Source organism: Orbicella franksi, chromosome 12 (assembly GCF_964199315.1).
Source record: "Orbicella franksi chromosome 12, jaOrbFran1.1, whole genome shotgun sequence".
Lineage (NCBI taxonomy): Eukaryota > Metazoa > Cnidaria > Anthozoa > Scleractinia > Merulinidae > Orbicella > Orbicella franksi.
In genome coordinates this window covers 1,410,518-1,431,545 of record NC_138156.1, presented here as the reverse complement: position 1 = coordinate 1,431,545, position 21,028 = coordinate 1,410,518, and the positions used below count along the sequence as shown (strand labels likewise).

The following is a 21,028-nucleotide window of genomic DNA, read 5'->3' as shown; positions in this document are numbered from 1 at the left end:
TACTAGATGACAAAGATGGCGGACGAGAGCAAAATGGAATATACTGAGAAAAAATCGTCAGAAAAACCTACTGTTCCTCGAAGTGCGACAGAATTACAGAAGCTGAAATTAGAAAAGCTTATGAAGGACCCCGTAAGTCGTAATTCTGTAATTATTCGTGGTTGAAGTAGTCGATATTGTCGAGTCTAAAATTCTGAGTTCGTCAGTTAAAATCAAATCATGCCTTGCAGGATAAAACGGTGTCAATTCCCGATCGTCCAAAGCAATGGAAACCATCAGAGGCACCTGAATTTATTCGATTTGTGATGGGTAGGTTTTCTCGGTAGTTTTAAAATAACTCATCAGTCTTAGACATGAAGTAACAGAATAAAAACTCTCCCGGTTTTCCCGGGAGTCTCCAAGTTTTTCATCAAATCTCCCGGTCTCCCGGTTAGAGCAACAAATCTCCCGGGAACTACCTACTGTGGCTCTTTTTAATTTTCTTTTTCATTAATTTCGTTATTTTCGAGACGTCGGGAACGTTTGGAAGGCCTTCGGGTGATTTTCGGAGAGTATTCAGACATTGTCAAAAATTATATTCTTACAATGCAAAGATTTCTAACCGTCTCCAGGTTTTTGTACTTTGGGGGTTGGCAGGTATGGTAACTGATCAGTCTTAAACATGTAGATATAGATCTACTGATTATGAACTGACAGAAACTGAGAGCAAGTATTTCTCTTCACCTCGCCAGGTTCTAGTGCTGGAGCTGGTAGTGGGGAGTTCCATGTTTACCGTGCAACAAGGAGGAGAGAGTACAACAGGGTAGCGTTCATTGAAAAGACGGCAGAACAGGTATGAGTTGGTGAAAGCTCTATATCGATTTGCATAGTTTATATTTGGACTTTGGGTCCAGTCGTTTCACCCTTGAGCAGCAGGTCTGAGACACGAGTGAAGGAAAAATAGGCTAATCTGAGCATTACATGTACTCAGGTTGACCTGAGTGCTATTCATGCTATTAAAAACAAGAATGCTATTCAGACTTATCCCCTACCTCTCAACACTTCATACCCTTGAGTTGTTTCACCGAATAGCTTTCAGGTTTCAAAATAAGTTTGTTCACAGATATCACCATTGTTTTGATTGGCACCAAGTGCACCTCTGGCCAGTTACTAGATTTTTCTGAGTATGGACAGAGTACTCCTTTTTATTGTTAGTCACTCAGGTCTGTATGGCAGTCCACGAATTGCATACTTTTAAACTGTTACCATGCAGAGCTTGCCATTTCTTAGTGGTAACCAAAAGGAATGCAGTATCTGGGATTGAGAATGTAGTTTTTAGTATTTCTTAAGTGAGCTTAGCAGAGTAATTTTCATAATTACCATTTGTGTACTTTAGTTTAAATTTGGTCTTAAAATGTATTTTGTGTCATATCCCTCACAAAAAATGCTGGTCTTTTTCTTGTGATGTTTAGCAAGAACTTGATGAAAGTTATCACAAAAAGCTTGAAGAAAACAAGAATCAAGCAGAGGAAAAAACAGCAAAAAAGAGAGCAAAAAGGTGAACAGTTCATTTTGCTATCAATTGAAATAAGACGTAAGGAGTATCCTTTTGGATGTTGATTTTATAAGAGCCATGTTCATACTGTACCTGAGGATTAGTCTTTTAAGCCCCGACCAAACAACTGCAACATAACAGTGCCACATATTGCATCATAACGTTATTAAGATGTCAGTGATCTTTGCAGTTGTACACAACTTAAGCAGCTGAAAAAGCTTGAAAAAGCTCCCAGCTGGCTTGATTGCTCAGTTGGTAGAGCACTGCACCGGTATCGCAGAGGTCATGGGTTAGAATCCCGTTCAAGCCTGAATTATTTTCAGGCTTTAATTTCACAACTGCTTAAGTTTTGTGTATAACTGTGATAATCAAGGTCTTCATATTTTTCTCTGCAGTTCTACTATATGATCTTTCATCTATTCACTTGTACAATGTTGAAATATGTTGTTTTGAAATGTTGTGATCGTTTGACCACAGCTTCTTTAGCACTAGATTGTTATGCTGACCTAATTGCTTTAAAAAAAGGGGCCATGGCTTTATGTTTTGTGCATTATTTTATAATAATATTGTTTTGTGTTTTGGGTCTAATTGCAAACAAGTCTAATGACCCTTCTAAGGCTAACACTGACCCCAGTCTTACGAGGTTGATTTTGAATGTTTTCATCTTCTCAGACAAAAGAAGAAACAAAGAAAATTAGGTGCTAAGAGGAAAAAAGATGAAGACAGGAAAAAGGAAGATGGTAAGTTGCTCTTTGGGCTAAATAGAGGGACAGAGTTCCATCCATACCTGCATGAGCATTTCGTAACCTGTTAGTGGCATGAAAAGGTGCTTTGGAGTGTGACTTTACTAGGGTCCCTCTCCTTCTGGGGAATCTATGCGCAAGTTCTCCCAGAAAACTGATTTTCCATGATTGACCTTAAATTCTACTGCATATACATACCCTATTTTTTAAATATCTTTCAAGGCCAAAGCTCCTTTAATTAGATGAAAATAAGGAAATACACTACATTCACCGCTCAATTTACCATTCAGTTAAGAAGACCTTGCTTCATCTGGTGAATGCTGTACAGTTTGTATAAAACTACAAGTAACCAAACATTCCAAGCAAAGGTTTGCCGTTACACATACACGTAATTTAAGATGACAGGGGTCATGTGACCTCAAAAGGTGGGGAAACTAAAACAAGGAGCCTAGCCAACAATATCTACCTGTTAACTAGGGTCACAAACAGAATATTGATTACCTAAAGCATATATGGTATTCAATTCCACAGGTGGAGATGATCAAAAACAAGTTAGCAGTAGTGATAATGATGATGAGGAGAAGTCAGATGAGGATGAAGAGCCACACTTTGTAGTTGGGGGAAAATAATTTCAAAAATCAACAAACAATAAAGTTCATCAAGTGAATTTGTCACTGTGGCTGTTTTTGGACTTATCAGGCACTCATCCAAGTACAAAGACTGACAGCTAGCCTGATATTCCAGAGAACTTGGATTCAAGAAGATCGTCACATCTGTTACACTATCCAAGAAGCAGTGGTTACAAATGAAACTTTCTTCAAATTGAAGGAAGCTTTTAAGTAACAATAAAAACCCTAATCAAAGATTGAGGCAGCTTTAAATACTGTAACTGCCTTTAACAACTAAATGCTAGTACCGATTTTGCGTCAATTTTTCAAATCCCCGACAGTAATTTTATTTCGGGTCAGTCACACAACACATTATGCAGGTTGTGTGACAGTGTCTGAAGAGCTAAGCTTATCACAGGTTGGGATGTCCATACACCCCGCACACAAGTAAATAAATTTTGAGAAAGCTGCAGGGGTTTTGGACATTTAATAATACAAAGTATAGGTTGGCACCATTAATTTCTCTTGATTACTACATTTTTACTTGACCGCATGATAAAATTAGTCAGTGAGGAAAGATCATGTGTTCATAAGGCAGAAAACTAATGGACTGCAGCACCTCTCATTAACTCTACAGCATATTACCGTGCTAGTCAAACCCAACACAACTATCAAATCATTTTCAAGATTAAGTCTGTATACTGACAGCTAGTATTATTTTATGTTCTTGTCAAAGTCTGTGAAACTTGTCCTTTGTACATCAATACTAACAGTAGTTATGTAAAATGGTGCAATCCAGTACACTGAATGCGTTCTTGCTCAAATGAACAAATGAAAGCATGAATTTGAAAACAGTAAGAATATTATAATAAGTATTCCCACTTGCACAAGTTGAAATGCTGTTGGGTTGAAGTCAGTAATATGATGTTTAAAATGTTCTGTTCTTGTTATGTCATTGTTCTCTAAGGGCCCCACTAATGTGATGGCAAGCCTTTACCACAGTTAAACAATATCTCAAAACCTCATACTAACACTGCGTGGAAGCAGTCTTGCTTTTTCATAATAAAACTGTTTATAGTTGCATATTTTTTACTGTAGCTTGACAAATCCTTGCAACTCTTCCAGAAATTTGACATAGTGTTGCTGTTCCAGGGCTGTGCTGTAGTCAAGAAGCCATTGGCAAAAGCTCTTATCAATTCCCCTTTCAGCTAACATGTTCAACAACATCATGTATAAGTTCTGTTGAACAAGGAAAAACCAGAGAGTTTTACAATTAACTATAACTTACAGTGATGTGCTAAATATTAATTTTGTCAAATCCACTGTCAATTTCTATCAACCTTTTAACAAATTATTAAAAATGAACACATGAAACAAATTCACCCAAGTTCACAAGTGAAACTGACTTTTACACAGCACTAATATTAGCTTTTATTAGCTAATATTAGGTATTATGTTCTAATAGAATAGTGACTCAAACAAAAAATCAAACTGGCTGTTTTCAGAAATGAGACTGTAAAAAAAATATGAGATCTCTGCCAGGGATGAATAATAATCATGTTCCAATAGATGTGGAGTCAGACGGCACATCCATAAAGAGCACTTATATTACTTGGTTGGGTTGTAAATTTATCTCCTAATTGCAATGGCCAATATTATAGATCAAAGCTCTCATAAAACAACCTTTCTATACTTACACTATCCAAGTTTTCTGTTTCAGCACAATAAACAGTTTTATCTTTGTCAGAAGAATCCAAAACTGATACATTGATTATGTTGATGATTTCCTCATTTCCTTCATGATCTGAGAATTCTTCACCTAGTTCACTGTTAAACTCACAGTGGAACTTTAACGTTTTCCCCTAAAACAGGAAGTAAAATAAAAACTGAGACAACAGATGAAGCAGAACATAAGTGCACTTCTTTTTTGGTATTTGTTTTAGAAGGCTCTTTACTGATACAGTAATGGTTCAAATGTCACACTACAGAAGTATTGGTGCTGTTAAAAAAATAATGGTCTTCAGTTAAGAAAATAGAATTCAAAACATCCTTTTAAATTTACAATAAAAACGCGTAATAAAAAGAGTTTGGAGCATGTCTGGCTCAAAATAGTATGGTTCAAGAGCAGCCATAACCCAGCGTGGTAGTTAAAAAGGCTCTTTGGAAGCCATTTGGACAAAATCTCTCAGATGGAATGACGTCATGGAAATGCGGCCTGGCTACTGAGTACTGTTCAAAATAGTAGCAATGATGTTCGAAGTTTGGGCTTCTTTCGAGACGAATTTCATATTAAGGAAAACCTGCGCTTTAGAGTTTGAAACTGCAATGAGTGGCTAAACTTAGTGCAAGGTTTTTATTAGTGTTGACAAAAAATATATGTTTTTTGGAGTAATAGTCCTAATTTCAGTAGAAGGAATATCACATGACATCCAGCATCATGCATCTATGTATTCATTTCTAAAAGAGGGACACTGAAAATGACTGACACTTAGAAAACAGAAGATAACTATCTCTCAACTTACAGGTTGCTTTGTTATTTCCACAGTGAAATAAGGATATGACACAATCTGATAAACCAAATCACAACTATACTGTTATAATGAAATCTTTACCATAGCATCCCCAAATTTGCAATCAGCCAATTAGAAGCTGTGTTTCCTGACCTGATATTTATAGCTAAATTATGATACCTTTTTGGAATGCTTTGGCAGCATATCAGGCAAGTTTGGTTGAGTCATGGTTCTTATACTCATGGAGAGACCAAGTGAGCCCGATATTATGCCAAAGCATACCAGAAAAGTATATTTACTGTACCCAAATACCACCAAGTGACCATGAAATCATAGCCATATCGGGTCAGTGACTCGATATGGCAGGATTTCAGGACAGAAGATACTGACAGCTTCTGATTGGCTACTTGCAAGTTTGGGTATGGTAACCTGCAATATCAAGACACTGACCTGATAGTCAAATAGAAAAGGTTTTAAAAATAGAATATATAGACAAACAGTCAAGCCTAAAAACGGAGCATCTGATTACAATAAGTTAACCTGGCTTGAGCCTGCGATCCAATTGAAAACCAATACCTGGGCAGCAGTAAACTTTAAGAAAAATGTGACCTCAATGAGCTCTAACCTTGAGCCCACAATATGGTTACATGAAACTGGTCAGGGGATACCTTGTTTTGACAGGTGTCAATTGACCATAACATGAATGTCCAATGTCAAAGATTTATGGTGGGCACGGTAAATAAGGCTGCATGTCTCAGTCAACCTATTAACTGGAGTATGGTTGCCATGTTGTGCAACTTCATCATCGGCATGAGAAAAGCAATTCATCGGTTCATACGAGTTATACTGCTCCACGTGGTGGTCCCTCAGGCCGCCAGAGCTCCACTATTAAGTTCGCAGTTTAATACTGAGCAGGTTGAAAGGCGTCAGAACTTTCCTACCAAAACTAAACCCAAATGCCAGACAGATCACTGTAACTAGAAAAGTATCTCCAGAATTTGGGAATGATAAATATCTTACTTTTTGGTATCCTTTGGTAGCATACCAGGCTCATTTGGTCTTGCCATGGGCATTTTGACTTGGCTACATCTTGCCAAAATACAAACCATGGCTCAACCAAATGAGCCTGATATGCTGTGAAGCACACTGAAAAGATATGTGCTTACAGGTCACAGTGGCAGGTGGTGTCATTCGTACAGAGTTAATTCTTATCAATTAACTTGAATCAAAAGTTGAAATTGGCTTCACAGCCCTGAATTGGATTGCTTGCATACACTTCAAATCTCAAAACTTAATGGGTTCATTACCACTGATCTTTTAACTCTCGGCATTTGTGCGTCCTTGCAAAGGATAATTTGCAGTCCACTTTGGGGATTATTTTTAGTCTGAAGCTCATATACTTTCAAGGTACTGTTCAGTTTTTATGAAACAAAACATGCCTTTGTAATGTTTATTCCCTGAGAGTGTTCTTAATATGGACAACCAGATGATACAGACACTTTGTTATGTCCCTTTAGTGTCTGTATCAACTGGGTTCCACTGTACAGTTATGTTTTGCTGCTTTAGTTGGTGATTTTTGACTCTTCCAGAAAATTTAACTGTCACCTTTCCCATTATTTCATGATCATCTTCTGCATATTGCTGTTCATCTTCTGCATCCTCATCAAGAGCACTCTCATCTTGGTTTGTATTCTCATTTAGATCAAATGATACTACAATCCTGAAACATATTAGCATTGCAAGAAGTGTCTTAGCTGGTAGTCTACATGTATGTTTGTCTGATTATTACTATGTTTGTAAAAACTGATTATCCAGAGTAGGTCCAAGACCATTATTATAATCTGGGGATAGGATTGAAATCCTATCTTCCACCCAGCCCTTTGAGAAATAGAAAACATGTACCGTGTTTTTATCGAGTTTTAGTATAAATCTACTAGCGGTCTATCACGAATGCCATTCTCTGATTGACTACACTACTCACCATTTATTCTGTGATAGATAGAGAGTAGCGTAGCAGTGTGCCCTTGTTAACAAAATGGCAACCACTTCTTGGTGTTTTCGAAGTGTCTGTGAAGAGGATTTAGATAAAGTTTTGAACGACTAGTAGATTTATACTAAAACAATTAGATTATTCCCTCTCGATTTCTATATGTGATAGCTGACTTGGGCTGCACCCTCATCAACTATCACACAATAGAAATCTCCAGCTCATAATCTAATTGTTAAATAGAAACTAGAGTGCAAGTTTGGAAGAACGAGAAATGCTGTGAGAACACGAGCTGATAGGTGAGTGTTTCCACATCTTTTTTGAGTTCTCCCAAACTTTCATGAGTGTTTCTATGACTCAATAGAAACACAGAGGACATGTTTTCTGTTTCTTTTAGCAAATACTGCGACAATAAAAGGAAAACAACCTGTTTAATTTGATCATCAAAATGTAAATTCTCTGTGCTTGCATCATCATTACATCAACAGCTTGTACTACTTTTACATTTCTTTAGAGTTATAGAAACAGGATTGTTAATCAATCAGCATAGTTATCTTCTTTGGGATATTTTCTTAATACAAATTAAACTCATCAACAATAGATGAGCTTGGGGAAGGTGCCTGGAAAGATAGTGGAGCCTCGAGCACAAGAGCCGGGCACATAGGGTAACCCTGACAACCCTGTGAGCGGCAACCACCAGGCACCGTCACACTGCAAAAAACAGTGGAACCATGATACCTACCTCATACTTACCAGAAAGGAAGGGAGGGCAGGGAGCGAAGTCGCCAAGCACAGTCAAAAAGGCAAGAATGCATGTGAGAATGAGCTGACCTCAAAATCTGAGCTGTAAAACCATGCGACCCCCTGCAAACCCCAACTACTGCGCATGTCCACAACAGGGGAGGCCGCTGACCAGCATGGTTTCACTTTTAACTTAGCTTAAATTGCATTTAACCACATTAAAGATAATTTGCAGGTTAACTTGAAAAACACAAGACTCACTAACCTTTCAGCATTGTATTCCCTCTCCAGTTTAACTAGCATCCCATCAACATTGGACTATTTGATAAAGAAATATTTTGCACAATATCTTTAGGTACGGTTTTTATAATGTATTTCTATGTAATTTACTTCTTAATCAGGAGTTGGATGTCAACAATTTTTCACTGGAGGGAGGTTTTCTAAGATTGAAAGGTACCTTTCCATGTAGATCATGTCACTGTGACTTTACAAACCTGTATTAGTTGATGCTGATCCTAAATATTTCACTAAGTCCTTTTTAGTGCAGAGTGCACTATTGGGATGGTTATGGGGGTTGCCTGCCGCTAAGGAACTAAGGCGCTATGGCGCTATGGCACTATGGCCCTATGGCGCTATGGCGCTAAGGTGTAAACTTTAATGTTTGTTTAATTAATTAATTTCAATTAATTAATTAGTCTAGAGGCAAGGAAGTAATGGGAGTAGGGTGGGAAAGGTACATGTGTACTCTACGTAAAACACATTCCATCGTCGTTGCTTAACTTTGAACATCGCAAAGCTATATATTTGTTTCAGGTAACCCCTTGCTCTCCTTGTGGTACCATTCTCCTTAGAACAAAACTAATTTGCCCTAAACGCATGCGTAGATTAGTTAGGGTTCGTGGCTTCTATATTAGGTGAAGGATACATTGCATACGGAATCACGCACAAATGTTGAGTGGTTTTCCTTATGGTAGAGCTCAACATGTAAGACACATGCGTTCTAGCATTGTTAGTGTTATACACTATCTTTACACGCAGTATTTTATTTATCGTGTCATGTGACCAAGGACGGCAGTTATTTTTCAGGTAGCGCCAGTTGTCCCTTTTTATTGCAAAAGTGAAACGTTACTGTGGCTGCGTAGCTTTTAGAATTACAAACAGGTCGGTGCAACAAATATCATCTGCTGTTTTCAATCTACAATAGTGTGCTTGTCAGAGTTCAAATATATTGCTTCTCCTTAGCGACTTGTTTATTTCTTGCCTTAATTGTGTCTGTAAGAGAGACCAAAAAGTTCTCAAGTTAGTGGCGTTAATACTCCGCAAATTGTGAATTTGTAACAAAAGAAACCAGGAAAATGCTCAAATATTGCTGCAGATGCCGTGGCACCTAATGAAAGCGCAAATTAATTTAATCAGTCTTTGAGGAGACTCATTCATATCGGCCAAGTAGCGCTGGTTATCTTCAATACTTTTTGTTGAAAAGCTTCTCAGCCATCAATATTGTTGTGTGTTAATTTTGAATTGTTTTATTGTTAACAACAAAGGTGGCAACAGAAAAAGAAAGTGGTATTTCGTGACTATCTGATAATTAAATTAGTTCTTGTTCATCGGTAAAAATTTGTATTTTTAGTAAAACATCGTCTCTGTTCTGTTTCTTCATCACTTCATCAGATATTTAACTTTCTTTCATTTATCTCCAAAAAACAAGGACATCTTCTGTATGTTTTGGAGAAAACAGGGGTTTCATGTTACATGGCTTTGCAAGGAAAACAAAAGTATCAAGTAACAAAGTTGGCGTGAAGAGCTAAATTGTCACGTTTGCTGCTTCAGCATATTGTTGAATTTTAAATGAACGAAAATCAACTTAAAGCACCAGTAGTAATTAATTTGTGCGTAATGTTTGGACCTTGAATGAAAATACAACCTTGAAACATACACACTGCAAAGGGGAAAAGCCGTAGCAGACTACCAAGGTAGACACAAACCGGAAGTGAACCGAGTAGGGGTGAGTACTTATGGGACTACTGTACCAGAGCTATCAATTGTGCTCTGCACTATCTGAGATTGTCTCACTCGTTTCTATGCAGCACCTTGTGAGTAGTCTTACTTCTCTTTCACTGACTGTCTCTCAAAACAACAACAACAACAACAAAAATATGGCTTACCTGAAACAAATTTGATGGGGGACTTTAGAAGCTTCTTTTTTCTCATTATCTATTTCTTTCTTGAGAAAATTCATTATCTCGCTGTCAGCTGCAAAATGGATAACATACAGAGATTTTCATGACAACATCATAACAGCTTTATGATTTTGGGAACAAATTACCAAAAACCCTCTATTAAGGAAATTTATGCTGTACATATCGTTTCTATCCATCTTTACCGCACGGATTATCGTATCACAATGTCACTGTACATCATGGGTAGAGTGCATGGGCTAAGGAAAAACAAATTAAGTAAACAAATTAAGGGTGCTGTGCCACTATGCCTTCCAACCAGCTTGATATCTTCCTTTAAAACGTTTTGCTTTTGAGCTCCACATCTCCTATCCCTCAGAATTTCCAATGAACTTCTTCCTCACATAATTATTTAAACGCTGAGTTAAACATTGAGTTAAAGTCAACATCAAGCTAGATTATGGATCCAGCATTACTGAGTACAAGTATCAAGACAACTGGGAAGCTATTTTGTACCAATCATAGCTCCCACAAGCATAATTTAAGCTTAATAAGCCATACAGCTACATATAGTCAGTAAGGTCATATTTCACAAGCAATTTTCGTCTGAGACAGGGTTGGTGTGTGTCCTTTGTTAAAAAAAGAAACCCAACAACACCACATTTATTCCTAAAATGCAGTACTTTAGCACCTACCTTGTGTGTATTTATGCAATTCACAAGAACATACTTTTGAACAAGCGCAAGAAATGGTTTGCTTTAGATTTTGCGAGGCACCACGTGTGGTGGCTGCAAATACAGATCGAGATCTACAAGACACTAACTGGTTATTAGTTACATGTCTGTTACACAATACTCGTGCTGAACGTGCGATAAACAGTCTTGCTAGTCCTCCAACAGTCGACATCTAAATTTCGTGGGTAAAATAAACTTTTTCGACGACTTGAAAAGAGTGGTGCCGGATGGTGAATTCCAGAAAAGGCTCGGTAGCGAAGTTAAAACCCTTTTCAGGCTTGCTGGGCAGCCGAGCCTTTAATCAAGTTTGTTCTCCTCCTGTCCAGTCTTGCTCTGTAGAAACAGGGCGGAAATAAAATGAGGGTCTGCCGCGATCCCAGAAGTTTGGGGGAACAAAGGAACACAATCATTTATTTCAAGGGAACAAAGGGTATTTTTGGGATAAACTTGATGGAACAATGGATATCTCTACTATCAAAGGGAACTTTGACAAAAAAATTTAGGGAACGGTGATTGGGATTTATATTAAGAACACTAGAAACGAGAAAAAGTGAAATATTTCAGTTCAAGGGTTTCAAGGGGACATGTTGCCCTGGGAGGCCCTGATTTCATTCTTGACAAAATTTGCCTTTCATTTTTTCATTTCAATTTTTTCTTTCAGTTTTCGCAAGTTTTTGAGCTTCTTTGTTGCAATCGGCTTTGAATGATCGCAAGAAGCTATTATCATGACCACCGAACGTGACCTTCGCGACTTCGTGAAAGAGATACCACAACACACCTAACTACAGTCCCCCCGGGGGGGAATCCCATATAAATAGGACGTGGGTGCTCGTCGGAAATTTTGAAAAGAACCCCTTAGAGCTACCAAGATTCTGTTTTGTGGGCGTGGTTTTAAATGTTTTTCACCCCATGGCCAAGAGGTACCAATTCTAAAAGAACTCATTATTTCCTGTCATATTTTTTTGGTTCAATACCCTAAAAGGTACCGCAAAAGTCCCGGCTGTGGACCTTTTTGAGACTGAACTTTAAGAGGTACTCTAAAAGGTACTGATGAGCACCCCCGTTCCTTTTGTACGGGGGTCTCCCCCCGCGTACAGTCCCTTAAAAAAAGAAATCTTAATCGTCTTGCCTTGGATTCCAAAGCAAAACTGGGCCATAACATTGATCAGTTTGACATTCAACAACCTGATAGCTTGCCCGGGGGGGTACTTTGGAAATTTCTGGGTGGGGATGAGCCGCTGGGACCCTGGAACCCTTTGCCTATACCAGAGCTAGTTCAGCTGAATTTTATATACTAGAGTGAACTCACCAAATCCCCCCATCTATCGACACTGTTGAGGCTGATTTGCGTAAATTTGAACTTGCCGATTTGATTTTTTTTTTTTATTTTCGAGTGGCAATTCCTGGTTTCCTTAGTCTAGATGAAATCTTCAACCAACAAGTCAGTTTTGTGAAAAATGATACCCTATTTTAGACCCAAACGCTCTGATTTATATACCCTATCCTAGAGTAAACTGCTTGAAAACCATACCCTTCACAGCAGCACATACCTATATAGTCCATTTATGGCAGTACCCCCCCCGGATAGCTTGAGTATCAGGCTTTTCGAAAGTAAGAGGAGAAGAAAGTCCTGATACTCAGGCTATCAACTGGACGAGCGAATGTACGTTGTAAAATATAAAGGAGACTTTGTTGATTCACGATTTACTGAATGAAAACATAGGCAGTGAGGAACTTTTTCTCTACTAACTTGGTCTGGAAAGCTTGTATGAGAATTTATAATTTCATGTTTCTAATAGGGTACTAGTATTTTATTTTACCTTTAATTTTGTTGTTGTTGTTGTTGTAATTTTGCTTGGCGGTAGTTTCTGAAGCGCTGTTGCATACGAAAAGTCAACGGGTTTGAAACTCGTTTTTACGACACACGTTGATTTGTCATGTTTGTCACCGTATTGTGCCTATTATTCCTTACAATTTCACTTTGTAGTGTGCTGGTACGGTGGCTAAATGACGGAACTCTGTTTTTACTCATTTCAAGAGCAGTATGCTTTCAAGATTTGGAATCGCTGTTCTTTATTCTGGATTATTCCCTGAGTCCAGCCCAGAATTTTTCTATCTTGCATAATCAATGCCTTATCAACACCGGCTTTGACGTCATAGGCTCGAGAAACCGCCAGCGGAGTCTCTTTCAGGGCGCCATCTTATATCGAAGAGTGTTTAGTTAGTAGAATCTTTAACCATCGAACCTGCCATCCACTCTCTAACAAAATAGTTCTGGCTATATTAGTTATATTAAACGTAAAAGAAACTTTATAGGGTATGGCCGATGGTGAAAAGCTCAATGTTGACAGCATTATAGCTCGGCTTTTGGAAGGTTGGTTTCCTCGATTCAGATGCCTACGGTACGGTATTCAGACCTAATATTTGCATGAGTTTGAAATTATCTCTTGCCTTTCAGTTCGAGGTTCAAGACCAGGAAAGAATGTACAACTTACAGAGGCAGAAATTCGAGGGCTATGTTTAAAATCGCGAGAAATTTTTTTAAGCCAACCGATCCTTCTGGAACTGGAAGCTCCGCTCAAAATCTGTGGTGAGTAAACGCGGTGTCGTTGATGTAATTTTTTACGCCCAAATTGAGTGCACTTTTGTTCGATTTAAAGATAATTTAACGTTAATTTTTCATCTCTTACAGGCGACATTCATGGGCAATACTATGATCTTCTCAGATTATTCGAGTATGGCGGTTTTCCACCAGAATCGAACTACCTGTTCTTGGGAGATTATGTAGATCGAGGAAAACAGTCACTGGAGACGATATGCTTGCTTTTAGCATATAAAATCAAGTATCCAGAAAACTTCTTCCTTTTACGAGGAAATCACGAGTGTGCTAGTATTAACCGAATTTATGGCTTTTATGACGAATGTAAGTAAACAGTTTCAAATTGTCAAATGGGCTGTGTCTCATTATTGCATCGTTAATTTTATACTTTTTCGAGTTGCTGCAGATTCAAACTTGTCGTTGCAAACACATTAAGTTGCTAAAATGCCAAACTTTCGCCTGGAGCGTGTATTTTTTTATTCATAATGTACTTTCTTGTTTGTTAATCTATCAAGGTAAAAGAAGGTACAATATAAAGTTATGGAAAACATTCACCGACTGCTTCAACTGTCTTCCTGTAGCAGCTATCTTGGACGAGAAAATATTTTGCTGCCATGGAGGTAAGGAGATTCCGCTAAAGCTAGTAAGCTTAACTGAACAACTAATCAAGAATGAAAATGGTTCTTGTTGTTTGTTTGAATAATACTTCAAATCGAGAGCGTGCGAACTCGTGTGTAATAGTGAAAATAGGATTTCGAAACTTTTCTGTTGATTCGATTCACAGGTTTGTCGCCTGATTTGCAATCCATGGAACAGATTCGCCGAATTATGCGGCCCACTGATGTTCCTGACCAAGGTAAAGCCAAATAAAATATGACATTTCTAGCGTTGTGTTGAGGTGAACGTTTGTCTTGAAGTTTCGGTATCCTTATAGATTGATATTTTTGAAAATGAAGCTTTTATTGTGAGTGGTTTTGAACGGAAAGACAGGAAAATTCAGGTAATTGTTTAATTATGTGCACGGAGTTCAACCATGAAAAAGGACTTGTAATTTACATTCAAGCGAAATTACGGGGATAGCAAATGAGAAATAGATGTCAAAGGGACTCGGTAGTTGTGTAATTATGTCTTCAAGAGTGCAGTTTGTTTCGATTCGACTTTACTCTGTCTTAAATGCATTTAAATTATTAATGAGCAAGTTGATTCGGCGAAGGCATCTTTTGCCTGAAGTTAAAAGTATAGGGGAAAAAAAGCAAAAATAACGTTTCTGCAGCTTTTCGAAAAGAAGTGTTAAAGGAAAAGTGATGGTAGTGAAAGAGTTTTATTTGAGATGAAAGTGATGTCAATTCGTTTATTTATGTGTCAAATCATTTCTTGTGTCCAGTTCGGAATGTTTGTGTCGTAGTTGTCTGTTAAATTTATTTGAAGCACACAAGCGGTGTTGACTGAGCCCTCAAAAACGAATGCAATCTTATGCTCTCACGCGGAAGCATTTTTCTCACAAATTTAAAGTATATTTATTTAAAAGTTCCTTTTGAGATAGAATATTGCTTGAACCATAAGTCTGGTAATAATTCACCCTGTGTTCCCTTTATGCCTTGTTCAAGCACTTTCCAATGGTGTAAGGACAGTCCAACTTTCTGTTTCAGTGTGATGCTGATCAGTGGGTTCACGCTGACCAGGATCAAAATAGTTCTTTTATAAGGCTGCATTTCTGCGTGGAATAAAGAAAAACACTTCTCAAACACTTCTGTGTTCCCTTTATGCCTTGTTCAAGCACTTTCCAACGGTGTAAGGACAGTCCAACTTTCTGTTTCAGTGTGACGCTGATCAGTGGGTTCACATTGACCAGGATCAAAATAGTTCTTTTATAAGGTTGCATTTCTGTGTGGAATAAACAAAAACACATCTCAAACACTTCTGTTTTTTCAAAATTTTGTTATTTAAACGGACTACATTGGTATGTGCAATGAATCAACACGAGTATTGTCTTCATATATTTTTCAGTAGAGCATACCCCCACCTCCTCTTAGTGAGGTGAAATCTTAACAGCTATGCTGTCTATTCACTCTTTTGCAAGAAATTAACTTGGGAACTCTGTGGTTAATTGGATTGTCAAGTCTTTGCCTCACTGGAATTATTAAAATAAAACTGGATTAGCTACTAAAATGTTTTTGAACAATGTAACAGTGAGTAACATAAAAATAGTTGTTGGCATTCATGAAATTTTCAGGTACATTGTATAATCTCAAGTACAATTTTTGAATGTTTTTTTTAGGATTACTCTGTGACTTGTTGTGGTCAGATCCCGATAAAGATGTCCAGGGATGGGGAGAAAATGACAGGGGGGTGTCCTTTACCTTTGGCCCAGATATTGTGTCTAAATTTCTTGCCAAGCACGACCTGGATCTTATCTGTAGAGCTCATCAGGTAAATAGTACACCTGTTATTGTATGTTGTGCCATTATTATCTTGGGGTATGACTGGTTGTTTAATGTATCTAGTCGCATATGAGGCTGTGAATCAAAGTGCCAGCTAATGCTGATGTCAGCCTTGTTGTTTTACAAGATAGATTTTTTCACTCCTTTTGGTGTTAGCTGGGAAGTATAGTAAAGTGTTTGACTTGAAAAAAAAAATTAAAGTCAAACTTGGGAAAAACTGGCCCACCCTCCTGATTTCACCTTATCCCCCTTAACCCATTGACTCCTGTGCTGCCTGTAACCAGCCATGACAAGCCTTGGCCTTTGTTCCACTTCTGAGGTCATCATCTTTGACCAAAATTGGCATCATCTATCATCTATGCTCAACTTCTGTAGGAGGAAAAGATCTTTCCAATGATATCCAGATCAGAGTGATCAGCTCAGTGGATCCTGAAATATGCATGAAAATGCTAAAAAAGTTGAGTGAAAAACTCGGAGCAAAATTTCCTGCGACTATATGTAGCTACTCCACAGTAATAATAATTATTGCTTGTCTTGATGCTTTCTCAGAATTTTTTGAACTGGAAGCAAGCCCAGTAGAAGGTCAATCACTGCAGCAAAAAGAAAAGAAAAGGAGAAATATCAAAGGCGAAAAAAAAAGCAAAAAAATCAAAAAGCCTAAAGATGTAGGTCACTTTCTTGTCCAAAAATTGATTTCTGCACATGCCCGATCAAAAATGTTGTAAAACGCGATGCTGGTGGAAAGAAAGGCATGCTGTCTTGTTGCAAGTGCCTTTTTTAGCAGATTGGAGCCAATTTGGCCCATATCCAGCCTGAAAATCTCCAAAATGTCCAAAAAATGCATTTTTGGCAAAAAGCTCCGAGAGTCAATGGGTTAACAGTCTAGGACTTGTTGCTTTGTGGGTTAATTGATCAACAAAAGGCAAATTCACCTGTAATATCAATGGTCCAGCCAGCACACTCACCTGTGAAAGGTGTTATGGGTTACAGCTGTTAATGGCAGCTGTGCCTACATTCTAGGGAGACAAAGTGGTTAACTCAATAAGTTTTGAAAGTGAAGAATGATCATCGCAGTAAATTTTCCAATTTAAGCAATTAGAAAGAAGAAGCCTGAAAAAAAAAATCAGGGCTTCAATGGGATTCGCACCCGTGACCTCCACGATACCGGTACGATGCTCTACCAACTGAGCTATGAAGCCACACATTGGGAGCGAGGTCAATTAATTGAGTTTGTATCTTCCCGTGAGGAGTGAAATGATGTAAAGTATATGTGAAATAATTCATATTCGAACTGCGGTTGTAGATCATTCTTCACTTTTATCTACAACCGCAGTTCGAATATGAATTATTTCACATATACTTTACATCATTTCACTCCTCACGGGAAGATACAAACTCAATTAATTGACCTCGCTCCCAATGTGTGGCTTCATAGCTCAGTTGGTAGAGCATCGTACCGGTATCGTGGAGGTCACGGGTGCGAATCCCATTGAAGCCCTGATTTTTTTTTTCAGGCTTCTTCTTTCTAATTGCTTAAATTGGAAAATTTACTGTGATGATCATTGTTCACTTTCATCTACAACCGCAGTTCGAATATGAATTACTTCATATATACTTTACATCAATAAGTTTTCATAACTATACATTAGTTGGAATTTAAATTAGTCACAAATTTGGTTGGATAATGTCCAATGACTGACTGTTATTTCCAGCACTACGTTCTGTTCTGTATTCTTTAGCTCACATCAGCTTATAATGTCTACTGTATCTCACAAATGTGTCATCTGTTTTGTCTAAATACAGGTTGTAGAAGATGGATATGAGTTCTTTGCTAAGCGGCAGTTAGTGACTTTATTCTCTGCTCCTAACTACTGTGGAGAGTTTGATAATGCTGGTGCCATGATGAGTGTGGATGAAACCCTTATGTGTTCCTTTCAGGTTAGGACTTCTTGATATCAGGAACAAAATTTCCTATAGAGTAGTCACTTTGTATTTCTTGCATTGTTTCTTGCATAAGCATGTACCAGTGATAGATTATTTGAATAGTAATTAGTTATTAAGCTTATTCATATACTTTGTATTTGATTTCGTTCTGAAAGTAACCTGCCAAAATGATTTCATGTAATTTTGTGTTAGTGGTTGTGACCTGCATTCTTTTGTCGCATTGAAATTCCAGTGAAAGGTAAAAATTCCTACTCCACTAAGTTAACCCCATGTATAGTTATGTCGTTTGCTTATTAATCCCATATTACCACTGACAGTAACTGACATGCCTATGTAGGCTCATCACTCAACATTACAAGTCAGGCTTACTTGAGATTTATAAGTAATATTCATCGACTAACATCTGCGTCCAATTTAGATGAAAGCAACATGGAAACATCATTATTTTATGACAGGGAATTAAATTATTTTGCTCAACCTCTTCTTAGAACAAGTTTCATTCTGCACTTAAACAGGAAAGCATTCCCTTGCAGCATTCAATTATGTACAATGTTGAATGTTTTATCCACAGATTCTAAAACCTGCTGACAAGAAGAAATTCCCTTATGGTGGTTTGAACTCTGGCCGTCCAGTTACACCACCGCGTGGCCAACAAGGAAAGGGGAAGAAGAAATGATATTTGTGTTTGATATCATCTTTGGTTTGGACTGTAATATAATACATTGTCGTACAATTTAGTTATTTTGTAGAGTAGATTGGATAGAACTGAAGATTATTACACACTCCAGTTGTCATATTCTACAGAAAAAAATATGACATAAATTCTCTTTGAAATTTTTTTACTATATTTTATGCATACAAGTATGTTAATTTGTTGATTACATACATGTACTTGCTTTTGTTGTATCTCTTCTTTCCTCTGTTATCAATCATATTGCATACAAATGTACATTTTGTCATTCACATTAAAGATGTTGCAAAGCCTAGATGCAGGAAATGTGTTCAACATTTATGCATTTAAGCAACTGATGCAATAGGAGATTTTGTGTAGGAGGCAGTGACAGTATTTCTGGCTAGCCTTGATCACTTTGCTTTTCATGTTATGTTGGCTACAAGGAGGGGGAAAAAGCAAAACAACACAGACTACCATACTACTCGCAAAAAAGCCACAACAATAATTGTGACTCATTAAGAAGCTTTTTGAAAAAGGCATATTAACAATGTACCTTTCTGGTATCTAAAAACAATGGTAGCAACCACCAAAAAGAAGTTGAATTGTTAACACCCCTTTTACAGTGTGAGATTCAAGTAGCTGCATACTGGGCACAGCCTCTTTTAAAAATTACTGCTTTAGATCTAATGTTCTTTGAATGAGTGCCTTGTTGCTGTTCACTAGTATGAGGCTTATTTAAGGGTAGCACTTGTCAAAATTTTTGTAGTTATGAGTGCTGCTTATTTGAGGGTGTCTTGTTGAGGACAAATATGGTAGTCAAAACAGTCCAGAAATACAAGCCCTGCTGACTAAGTCAAATATTATCAACAGATATGACTTTCATATCGCGCTGTTATGGAATGTTGTATTCTTAGTCAGTGTCCACCCCTCTTGAATACGTGAAGGAAGCCACACTAAACTGAAGGTTATCCACTGCAAGAAACAAAATCATCAGTGTAAAATAATGACAAGGGAATTTGTACTATCTTTTGTAATAAAGTACAAGATAGATTTGGGGGTCATGGTGGGGAAGGATCTAGTTATTAGTTTCTTTTTTATTGTACACGATATAGTTGTGTGGAATTTGAAGTCATTTCATAAGCATTATTTGACCAGTGTATAGACAGCCTGTGTTACAGCTGCGCCCCTGAAACAGTAAAAGAACAATAATGGAGAGAGAGTCTGTTTGATCCTTTTGATTATTAGTGTTCCTTACATACATTAGCCATGCATCAACAGTGTGATACTCCCAGATAACAAAGGAACTTGCACTTACCCTCTGCACTTGACCTTTGTGCGAGACAGTTAAAGACCTTTGAAACTTCTTGGAAAAAGTTTTTGGCCATAAAATGCCATTTATCTGGCTTTAACTTCAAAAATCAAAATCTTACAAAAGTGTAACAAATTAGCCAACTGTGGAGATACTTATCAGCACAACCGATAAAGCTGAGTTCAACATTTTTCTTTCAATTTTTCTTTCAATTTTTTGTTCAGGAAGGGTAGCTGTAACACAGGCCAATGTTTTTAACACTCAAATCTGAATCTAAGTAGTTCTTACATTTTTGTGATGCTATTTTGCAATTTACTGACTAGCCAGTGTAACCCAGATGTAATTATCTTGAGGGCTTCTCATTTCAGTATGCACAGCATTAAATCTCCATTGGCAATTTCTTTCTTACCATGGAAATATATTATTTGTTGCAAATTGTACTATACAGCTGCGATATAAATTGTGAAAGAGTTAACTGAACCTTGACACATGTACTTTTTTTAGAACGTCGTCTAGTTGGGAAGTTACTAACATCCTTTACCTAACATTTTTTGTATGCCACTCCCTGAAAAAGAAGCAGAATGAAGAGTCCTTGTTACAAGATTGATTTTACACTCATATGTTCACTACAAGTCTGTTCATGTTGCTTATGTTGGGTGAAAAGACATAGACAATTTTCCTTTGTTACCTTCAACATTGTTTACATCTGGGTTACACTGTCATATTTTAAGTTGCCCTGTTGATGTCTTACACTGAATATTCTATGAGATTTGACTTTCCTCTCATCAACAGCTCATTCCTGTGTAGTATATGCAATAAGTTTTTCACTTTGATGAGAGCAACAATAATAATATAACCATAATAACAATAACATTTAAATTCAATGAGTCCATTTTCATTCTGTGACAAATCATGTAAGATTAATTGCTAGTTAATTTTGGTCTGTACATATAAAGAAAGAAAATTTGTATCGATTGCATTGCACTTGTTGTTCACTGCTCAGCTGGTGTCCGTCTAGTGACCTGTGA

The 21,028-nt window shown here is 37.5% G+C and overlaps 3 protein-coding genes across 4 annotated transcripts; 2 read left to right on the top strand and 1 right to left on the bottom strand.

Annotated features, from left to right (window-relative positions):
• Positions 1 to 6: 6 nt before the first annotated feature.
• LOC145463375 (PRKR-interacting protein 1 homolog) lies at positions 7 to 3,104 on the top strand. The gene is made up of 6 exons (XM_081447126.1): positions 7 to 132; positions 231 to 309; positions 732 to 832; positions 1,452 to 1,537; positions 2,207 to 2,274; positions 2,809 to 3,104. The coding sequence occupies exons 1-6, from the start codon at positions 7 to 9 to the stop codon at positions 2,904 to 2,906; spliced, it is 558 nt and encodes a 185-aa protein (XP_081303252.1). The 3' UTR covers positions 2,907 to 3,104.
• A 409-nt stretch (positions 3,105 to 3,513) lies between these two features.
• Positions 3,514 to 11,010, bottom strand: LOC145463376 (complement component 1 Q subcomponent-binding protein, mitochondrial-like). Of its 2 annotated transcripts, XM_081447128.1 has the most exons (7): positions 10,996 to 11,010; positions 10,289 to 10,376; positions 8,389 to 8,441; positions 7,001 to 7,115; positions 5,408 to 5,452; positions 4,583 to 4,747; positions 3,514 to 4,124 (listed from the first exon to the last, which is right to left on the bottom strand). In XM_081447128.1, exons 3-7 carry the CDS (start codon positions 8,424 to 8,426, stop codon positions 3,975 to 3,977), a joined length of 513 nt encoding a protein of 170 aa, XP_081303254.1. In that variant the 5' UTR covers positions 8,427 to 8,441; positions 10,289 to 10,376; positions 10,996 to 11,010; the 3' UTR covers positions 3,514 to 3,974. The 2 variants fall into 2 exon arrangements, with proteins under 2 accessions (XP_081303254.1, XP_081303253.1); XM_081447127.1 differs by lacking the exon at positions 10,996 to 11,010 and having other exon boundaries at positions 10,289 to 10,982.
• A 2,054-nt stretch (positions 11,011 to 13,064) lies between these two features.
• Positions 13,065 to 20,979, top strand: LOC145463370 (serine/threonine-protein phosphatase PP1-gamma catalytic subunit A). The gene is made up of 8 exons (XM_081447121.1): positions 13,065 to 13,408; positions 13,493 to 13,624; positions 13,727 to 13,957; positions 14,149 to 14,253; positions 14,418 to 14,489; positions 15,912 to 16,063; positions 17,878 to 18,012; positions 18,590 to 20,979. The coding sequence occupies exons 1-8, from the start codon at positions 13,354 to 13,356 to the stop codon at positions 18,692 to 18,694; spliced, it is 987 nt and encodes a 328-aa protein (XP_081303247.1). The 5' UTR covers positions 13,065 to 13,353; the 3' UTR covers positions 18,695 to 20,979.
• Positions 20,980 to 21,028: the final 49 nt, after the last annotated feature.